The 10,278-nt window shown below is 36.4% G+C and overlaps 1 protein-coding gene across 1 annotated transcript; it reads left to right on the forward strand.

The window, feature by feature from the left end:
- Nucleotides 1–8,228: 8,228 nt before the first annotated feature.
- On the forward strand, nt 8,229–9,230 carry LOC128520221 (aerolysin-like protein). The gene has a single exon (XM_053494367.1). It carries the CDS (start codon nt 8,238–8,240, stop codon nt 9,228–9,230), a length of 993 nt encoding a protein of 330 aa, XP_053350342.1. The 5' UTR covers nt 8,229–8,237.
- Nucleotides 9,231–10,278: the final 1,048 nt, after the last annotated feature.

A 10,278-nucleotide genomic window follows, 5' to 3' on the forward strand; every position in this document is an offset into this window, starting at 1 on the left:
TTTTTTTTCAATATATTGTGTTTTGCGGGGAAACGTGAGCAGAGACGTGAGACACGTTTTTCAGGACCGTACAAAATGCTAAAGAAATTGAGTGATACAGGTTACATAATTTTTACCCCCTGATCGGTGAAAGAAATCGTGTGTATGTCATGTGAACATGCTGAAGGCATATCACATTCGAGAACCTCTGTTAAAGGATGTTGCAGAAATAACACAACCTGAGATGGTGAATGTACCTATTCTTGCATTGTCTTGTGGTGTGACTTCTGATAGTGAAGATGATGGAGTGATAATCCGACACACGTACTAGCAGCGTGCTAGTTTTAAGAACTGAGATTCTAGCTGATTTTCCTCTGTTTCATCTAACTCTCAGAAGTGTGATATCAAAGAGTTGATTAGCGCATTTGGAACAAAACCAAAAAAGGCATGAAGAGCATTCCTCATGGACTCCTGTAAACAGTTAAAAGAACATTCTGCTGATGATTTCATTTATTAAGGGAAAAAAGCTATACAAACCTACCTGGCACTATGTGAAAAAGTTATTTGTCCCAAAAGTTACTTACCAGAGCACAATGGCGACTCATTCATGAGCTCATAAAAGAACTCAAGACAACATCTAAAGAACTGCAGTTTAAGACCTCAGTTAAATAGGTGGTTCATGCTCGATGCTTCAATGTGGCTGAATAAAAAAAAATTCTGCAAAGAAGAGTCTGCCTAAATTCCTCCAGAGCAATGTTATCGGTTATTGCAAACGCTTCATTGCAGTTGTTGCTGCCAAGGGTTGCAAAACCAGTCATTAGGTCCAGGGAAAATTAGTTTTAACCCCACGTCTGACTACAGTAGGTCTGGAAAGCTTTTTTTTCTTGTAATAAATAAAATCATTTAAAAACTGCATTTTATATCTTTATTAAATATTAAAATCTGTTGGATAATATGAATCAATTAAGTTTGACCAATATGCAAAAAAAAAAAAAATAAATGACAAGGGAAAAATACTTTTTCATGGCTGCAAACTGAGGCAAGTTAAGGTGAAGTGCCATGTTTTGTCATGAAAAGTTGATATTTTGTTATTTAAGGCTGTTTTTTGGGGTTTAATTAACATTGTCCCATCATATTTATGAAATACATTCTAAAAGTCACTTTTTTTAAAAACAATTAATTCCGACACTTTTTTTGTGTGAGCTTTTGTGCTTTATTGTGCTTCAGTACTGAAATAAAGAGCATGTAAATAATTCATGATTAAATTGCCAAAAAGAACAAAGATGCCTTCTCAGATATTTTAATGACAGTAAATGTGTATTATATGTAATATGCCTTTCAGCTAAGACATAATGGGACCCCCTCACCTTTCTTTGGAAGAATGATGTAAGTTCCAATACTGCAAACATTTTTCTGCATTTTGTCTTCTGAATCCGGTAACTGTCTTTGTTGTACTTCAGTATTACCCAAATTCCTTCAATTTGTCTCCTAAAAAACTAAATGTAGAAACACCTACATTTAAAATAATGTTATAATCATGCAATAATCAATGCTTTTAAGAATTGATGATGACTTAAGGACAAAGACAGTTGAAATTATCATTCATCTCATTGTTTCTCTAAAGGGCATTTATAAGACAAAGCTGTCTTAATTGAGATAAAGCTAAAATAAATTTAACACTTAAAAAAGCACAATGACATGACAGCGTATCCATTATTAAATGACTGAGGAGACACCTGACATGAAAACAATTCTCAGTCCAGGAGAAAATATGGGTCCTAGGTCAAGATTTGAATGCAGCAATAGTTGGAGCTGATCTTCCTCTCAAATGTATGATCTTCAAAAATCTATAGGAAGTTACTGAAAAATGTACCTCACCCTTGTTTATAATCATGACTGTGAGATGGTTAGCAGTAATTAATCAGCACATTTAAAGAACCCTGTCTGAATGGAATAATCATGTCATTGATGTTCTGTAGAGACAGACCATGTAGTGCCTTAAAAACAAACAGTGAAATTAAAATCATTGCCATATTTGTCCAAAACTTAATGTAGAAATGCTTACTGTAAGTACTGTCTTTAGGCTCTCCAATCTGTGAAAGAGTGTGTGAAATGATTGTGGAATACTTTAAAAATAATGTTCCTCAATGTCAAATGTCAAAGGCTTTGCAAATCTCATCATCTCATCATCAAAAGATTCAGAGAAACTGGAGAAATCTCTGTGCTGAAGGGACATGGCCAAAGACATTTCTTGGATGGGCTCAGACAACACTCATTGGCATGATTGTGTCGTTGACATCATTAAATGGGCCCAGGAATACTTCCAAAGGTCACTGTTGGCAAACACAATCCACCTTCCCATGTGCAGATGCAAACCGGAGGCCATATGTAAACATGGTCCAGAATCGCCATGTCCTGTGGACCAAGGCTCATTTAAAATGAAATGTTTAAAAAAAAAAAAAAATCATCGTCTTCTATGTTCAGGCGAGTCCAAATTTGATTATCTTGTTGGAAATCACGGACGATGTGTCCTCTGGGCTAAAGAGGAAGGATACATTATAAGCAGCTTGCATTTTTTGCAAGGCACTATGAATTTTGAAAGGTATACATTATAAAGGGTTTAGATCACGTTCATTTCAGGGAATGCCTTGTGTATTTCAGTAGGACAATGCAAAACCACACTGCTGCAGCTATTACAAAAGAATGGCTTCATAGTAGAAGAGTCCATGTGCTGAATTCTCTTGCCTGCAGTCCAGGTCTTTCTCCTATAAAGAACATTTGGCGCATCATTAAACAAAAAGTATGTCAAAGACGACTGCAAACTCTTACAAGCTGGAAACCTATATCAGGTAAGAATGGAACAGAACGGATGGAAGAGCAGATGCTACACCATGGTAAATATGCCCCCGTCCCAACTTTTTTGAGACCTGAGGCAGACATTAAATTTGAAATGAGCTCATTTAGTGGATAAAAGTGTAAAATTTCTCAGTTGAAACATTCCTGTTCTCTATGTTCTATTGTGAATCAAATATTGGCTTAAAGATTTTTTGGAATTCAGGATGTAAGATAATCTAAGGGACAGGTATATTCTATGACCTTCTTTTAAAAAAGTGATTATACTGAATGACCAGGTTTTTCCATGAATTAGTTTTTTTCTTCCCTGATGACATGCACATATTCCAACATTTATCTCTTTCATTCTCCCATCATCAACACGAGACCTTGGAGAGAAATTGAGCTGAGTCTGAACCGAAATAAGTGTTGGGACAATGCATAAGCTTATCGAAACGATGCCATGGTGAATAATCAAAAGCAAAATACTACCCAACGCAATGTTAGAGGGTGTGACTTTTTGTCCCATTATTTTATTAGACCTTATAACTTTAATTAAACAATGTGTTTTCGGTGATGGTTTAAGGAAATTAACATCTGTAAGAGCCATATGTAAAGTGACTTCCACTTACAATAATTGCCAATGCTCACATATATAGTCCACCCTTGCCCTGAATAACCATTTCTTTGGAAGTGTGTTGTAAAGTTTAACCCCACCCATTTTAAGTATTATAAATAAGCATGTCTAGCTTCTGTCCTTACACCGGCATCTTCCAGGAGACTTGTTTTAAAGGCACTTCTACTTCTAGCTACCTGCTTCTGACGACTTCCTTGTAAGTGTTCCTGCTATTCTTGATCCGATGATTGTCATGATGTCTGTTATTCAACGTCTATGTAGATTATTTCAATTTACATTAATCTTGCTCTTACTGTATGTAGTAATGCTTCATTTTAAGGTTCCATTAAGTAAAATTATTTATAGCACACTTCTAACTAAATGTTAAACTCTGAACATTTTCTTTTGTAGCATTTTCTATAACCATGCGTACGGTCTTTAATTGAGTAAATAAATAAATAATAACACCAGTAATGCAAATTATTGCAGCATAAGTGAAATAAAACACTGCTGCATTTAACCATAGTGAGTGAGTTACTTCTGAGGTCTGAATATAGACATGATAAATGCTAAATTTCAGTAATAAATATTTGCTAGGCATGAATAGTTAATCTCTAAACACAGCCCTTTTACAGTAACTTAAGCAACATAACATATACTGACTGTTTTATATATTTATTTATTTTATTTTTGTGTCATTGAAATTTGAAATTGTTTTGTCACTTGTAATCACTCAATTTTTTTTTTTACATGACCTAAAATAAACCTAAACCAGGGGAAATGTCCCTGGAAGACGAGTGTAATCACATGTCAAGAAAAATGCAAACTGGTTATTAAAATCAATCAGGGTGAAAAATCACGGGACTAGCTAGTCAGGCTAAGCGTTCTGTCACTCGCTTAATCAGATCAAGTAAAAAAAGGTTCTCTGGCGAAACCATAGCAGGAAACAGTATTGCCAAAGCATGTCCGCTAATTTTAACAATTAAAAAAGAAAAGTAACTGTAAAGTTAAGAATGTAGAGATAAAAAAGAGAAAGGCAAGATTCAGATGTTAGCCATGCTCATATTGAAGTGCATAAACTGTCATCTTGAATAAGCGAGGATAGTGCAATCTCTCTCTCTCTCTTTCTCTCTCTCTCTGTCTTTTGTGTCTGTACAATTGGATGCAGTAGTTTATGTGAATGCTAACAACTGTACCATTGCTCATACGTTTTCACCCCCAGGGCCAACAAGAGTCATAAGAGGACAGAGACTGAGGTAAACTGCAGAAATTCTAAAAAGACAAAAGGTGAGCAGAGCATAAACCATTAATAAAGATAAGAAGCATAGTAATTGTTGTGTGTGTGTGTGTGTGTGTGTGTGTGAGAGAGAGAGAGAGAGAGAGAGAGACAGGGGGAGAGAGAATATGATCTACCTTTTTTATTTAATTTTGTGAAGGTCTTCCTGTGGCCCTTATAAAGAAGAACATTTACAAATAAAAATAAATTAGCTACAAATAAAGTGACCGCCAGTTCACGTCACATAATGGTCTTTAATCGTTTTATGACAGGCCCTTCCTAATGGAATTGTATTTGACAGGACACCAGAGGTAGATACTCAGTGGGGGTAATTAAGTTGGCTTGAGAAAGCCAACTTACTGATATCCGACTTAAACTTATTATTATTCTGAGACTAAAATTTTCAAACGCATCTCCTCCTAGAGCTTTAACTCCATTAACTCCAAACTCGGCCCAGACCTTCAGACTGATCTCACGGGGTGTGCTATATCTTTTCTAACTGATCGGACTTACTAATTGCCCCACAGGGGCAATTAACCGCCCCAAAAATCCCATTGACTTAACATTGAGAGAATTTTGACGGTTTGTTGCGCAGAGAGGGAATTTTGTAGAAACGTTAAATTAACCCTATTTGAAGATGTTTGCAGCCTTTGTCAAAAGATACCATGCACAAGGGTATAAGTTTTACCCCCGGGGCAAGAGAGGTCCCCAATTTGCCCCATTGACATATAATGGGGATTTTGGCGATGAACTAGTCCCGCACCATTTATCGTAGACCCATGAGTGAGGTGTCAAAGCGTGCAGAATATTCGGGAATAATTTTCTATGACTTTACTAAGGGGTGATTGCCATTGACTTATAATGGGGATTTTAGCGAATTATAACTGGTCCTGCACCGTTCATCGTAAACCAACAAATGAGGTGTCAAACCGTGCGCCTTATTCGGGAATGGGGTGCTGTGACCTTTCTAAGGGGTGGGTGGTTAATTGCCCCCGCAGGGGGCAATTAACCACCCACAGACTTAACATTGAGACCAACATTGCCCGAGTCCCATGAGTGAGGTGTCAAACCGTGCGCCTTATTCGGGGATCGGGTGCTGTGACTCTTTTAAGGGGTGGGTGGTTAATTGCCCCCGCAGGGGGCAATTAACCACCCACAGACTTAACATTGAGACCAACATTGACCGAATCCCATGAGTGAGGTGTCAAACCGTGCGCCCTATTCGGGAATGGGGTGCTGTGACTTTTCTAAGGGGTGGGTGATCAATTGCCCTCGCAGGGGGCAATTAACCCCCCACAGACTTAACATTGAGACTAACTTTGCCCGAGTGCCATGAGTGAGGTGTCAAACCGTGCGCCTTTTTCGGGAATGGTGTGCTATGACTTTTGTTAGGGATCCGTCGCACGGTTTTCCCGAAATTCCCAAATAACCACCCCATTTTCCCCTATTCATTTCAAGGGGAAATGGCCCGAAAAAGGGTGAAAACATGGGTCACTTTGAAAGCTTACCGTTCGGCCATAATTTGTCGTAGAAACATCATTCAAAGTTTAAACGGGTCACAAGACTTTGTACTTTTACGGATTGGGTCCATGTTTTAATAACTTTTACGGTTGCTTCACGAGAGCAGCTTAAGTTTGATGAAAATTTTGATTTTCCACCATGCGTGCCACTGTCAACTGCCATATTCACAAAGTGTGAATCGGAGGGTGTCTTTACACTGTCACCACGTCAATATAATACACTCTACGGGCATGAGGATTCAATATGTCGTAGTCAGGAAGTTCCTGCCACTTACGGAGAAATAATTTTTGCGATCGGACCTACATTTCTTGGTTAGGAAGCGTTTGTTTGAGAGCTTAATTATTACAGTTTGCGGTTCTCTGTGTCTGTCACAGAAGAGTGTAAGTGCGCATGCACGACCCATCCCCCACACCACCGACTTGCTAATGCCAATTAGACTCAATCAAACTTCTCTTCTATGTACTATTTCTAACCCATTCAAACTTATCTAACTTTTCTAATCTATCTATCATCTGACTATTTTAACTAATCTATCTATCTATCTATCTATCTATCTATCTATCTATCTATCTATCTATCTATCTATCTATCTATCATCTGACTATTTCTAACTAATCTATCTATCTATCTATCTATCTATCTATCTATCTATCTATCTATCTATCTATCTGTAATCTGACTATTTCTATCTATCCATAGACTCAATTATAAATCTATCTATCAATCTATATATCTGTAACTGTCTATCTGTCTGACACTATCTATCTATCTGTCTTTTAAACCTTTTAAACTTAAACTGTTTTAACTTTTTAAACTTTTTAAACTATTTTAAACTTTTCACACTTTTAAACTTCGATCTCCGGCTTTCTCAAGCCAACTTAAAGTTTGTCTAAACAAACTTTTATATCTAGTTTCTCTTATTATTGCACCAAGAAATAACATTCAGAAGCTGTAGCTTTCCAGAGCGGTTTGGAGCGATGAAATGTGCACAATGTGCGCCTCAGTTGTTTGTGTCTTATTTATATGTTCTATTAATATTTTATGCATAAATTTACAGTTTTAAATCTGTGCATATTTTATTGTTTTACATGTAATGTACTGTTTATGTGATTGGTTACAATGTTCATGAAAGAAATCAATAAAATTAGGCAGAGGTTTGTGAGGATGCTGACCAGACAGGATAGAAAGAGCACAACAGCTTCAAATAACCCAAGTATAGGGCTGCACTGACGTGTCAAGGAGATTAATCATGGAAATTACATGAATATGTCGACTTCCATGCAATCTTTGCTTTCGTCCCTGCCATTGCCAGCACATGGTGGAATATCAATGTTCATCGCCAAAAATTCCTATGTATGAAAACGTTAATTAGTTAAATTGATTTATTAATCCAAAATAAATTAATAAATAAAAACATCTATAAGTCGTTTGCAAGGGAAATGTATTTAGTTAGATACAGTAGCAATATTAAACAATTTATTGCAATCTATTCATTCTTTTATGTTTTCTATTATTACTTGGTGTGAGGTTTTTATTGATTAGGTGCAATTTTAACATCTTTAAAAAAAAATTAAATTATGGTTACCAATAAGAATAGATTATAATCACAACTTAGGTCTCATTTATGGCTTAAATCGTGCGATGACATAATTTTGCTGCGGCCATTTTGTTTAAAGATGGCCATACTGGTCTACCCAAAATATATATTGGTACTTTGGTACTATCTACCTTGTAGTGGTGTGAGATAGAAGTTACAAGTAATTTATTCATTTTAGTTAAGGTTAATTAACTTTATGTAAAGCATTTGCATATATTATGAATGAATGACTGGTTTTATTCCAAAAGAACGTATTGGCCATTAGTAAGAATAAATTAATGATTTATCTATGATCTGAATCATAAAATAATATTGGCAGTAGCTTTTGATTATTTATTTTAAAAAAGAATAATTATTAAAAATGACCTTAATACAACCAATTGTCTGTTTTCTTTTTAAAGGTTAAGCTTAAGATAATGTCAGCCCTGGCAGATGTAGTTGCAGTTGGTGCGAATGGAGGAAACCCCTTTAATTTTAATGGCACTGAAAATGGATCCACATTGCAAAAGATCTGGGTGTGGCTCGGTGACTGGCAAGTGAAGGCCATAAAGGTCTGCTTTACTGATGGCCAGTCCAAGCAGTTTGGTGTACCTGCTGGGGATGTTAAAGAGTTTATATTTGAAGATGGAGAGCATTTCACCTCCCTTTCACTATGGGCAAATTCAAGGGGAACACGTCTGGGTGCCATCAAATTCAAGACAACTCACTCCAGGGAGTTCTATGTAAAGCAGAGAAGTGAAGGGTTGAACCAAGAAGTTCCAGTTGATGTTGCTTCTGGGATCTGCATGGGAATCACAGGGCGTTCAGGTTCAGATATTGATTGCTTCGGCTTCATATTCATTAACACGATCAAGTCTACTAAGCTTACAGATGTTGAGTATCCTACACTTAAGGAAGTGATACCCAAAGTGAATGTCAGGGAAATCAAATCCATGACCTACCACAATGATACTTCTCTAACTCAAGAATACAAAGTTGAAACCTCCCAAAAAATAACACAGAAATCCTTCTGGTCAGTTACCGGAAAATTGGAGTTGACATACACCCTGGAAGTGAACTCAGGAATCCCACTGATTACAAAGAAAAAATCAAACTATGATATCAAACTTGGTGTTGATGGTACATATGCTTCAGAGATCAGTGAAGAGAGAATGGAGCTTTACTCATTTCTTGTTAAAGTCCTTCCAGGTAAAACCGTGGATGTGGACATCACACTTGGCCAGGCTCCAGTTGATCTCCCCTTCAAAGGCAAAGTCAAGATTACGTGCCATAATGGTGGTGTGCTGGAATTTAAAACCAGTGGAACCTACAAAGGTGTCACTTACACTGCTGGAGATGTAACTGTGACTGAATCAGCCAAAAACCTCGGTGGGGCCTCAAAATCTGCAAAGTTTATTCTAAAAATGTAATGAAAATTTAATATAATGAATCTCACCTATTAGATCATTCAAATCAAAAATGTCTTCTTTGTTAGCTTGGCTTAAAGGATTGTTTCAATTATTACCTTCTAATAATCCTTATTGATATCCTCATTGATTATTTGATTTGATTTCTTTTTCAAAAGAATATTAAAATCTGTAAAGATTTCTATCAATAAAGTCAGTCTCAACATAAACACTCTACTGTTGTTTCAACTCATCTTTGCCTGTATATGAAAGCCTGTCTTTGTCCTTTCTGTTCTTTGTAGACTGTTCATATGGTGCTAAAGTACAGGAGTGTTACTTCTGAACAGAGGTGGGTAGAGTAGCCAAAAAATCTACTCAAGTAAAAGTATCTGTACTTCAAAATAAAAAGTATGGTGCAGTAAAACTCAACTAGAAGTAAAAAGTAGTAATCTGAAATATCACCCAAGTAAGTATTCGGTGAAAAGCCTCCTCAAGTACTGAGTAACTGTTTCATCACAACGTCTGATTAATTTTTTTTAGAAAGTATGTAAGCAGATAAAATTAATAAAATAAACGGAAAAAAAATGAAAAATCTGTACAAAATATCAAATTAAGGAATTAGAAATACAAATGTCCCAATCTCAATATAAAACAATATAAAGCTTTTGAAATAAATACCTACTGTAGGTAACACATGGATGTTTGAACAGTGTAAACTATTTCCTGTGTAAGATATACTGTATGTTCAGTTGCCCTGCAAATGCCTCAGCAGATAACAAATAACATTAGAACATGTACAAGAGGTCTCACTTTACCATGAACTGTGTCCAGCAGAACAAATGTAAGAAACTTATATTTTTAAGCATCTAGCTTTATTTTCTAATTAAATGTTAAGATTGCAACATTAAATAAAACCGCTAAACTAACCGCGACATGTTTGCTTCACTGTCTACCATTGCTGAAGACAACCCTCCCCCGACCCCTGCCTTCTGTGTGGCCATTTAACTCCATGCGGTTATTGGTTTTGCGGCTGATTGGTCCAATGGAGTCAAGTGATTATTGTTGCTACATC

Source organism: Clarias gariepinus, chromosome 1 (assembly GCF_024256425.1).
Source record: "Clarias gariepinus isolate MV-2021 ecotype Netherlands chromosome 1, CGAR_prim_01v2, whole genome shotgun sequence".
Lineage (NCBI taxonomy): Eukaryota > Metazoa > Chordata > Actinopteri > Siluriformes > Clariidae > Clarias > Clarias gariepinus.

Bases quoted from the DNA above. Each gene is read 5' to 3' on its own strand.
- LOC128520221 (XM_053494367.1), top strand. From the start codon at position 8,238: ATGTCAGCCCTGGCAGATGTAGTTGCAGTTGGTGCGAATGGAGGAAAC.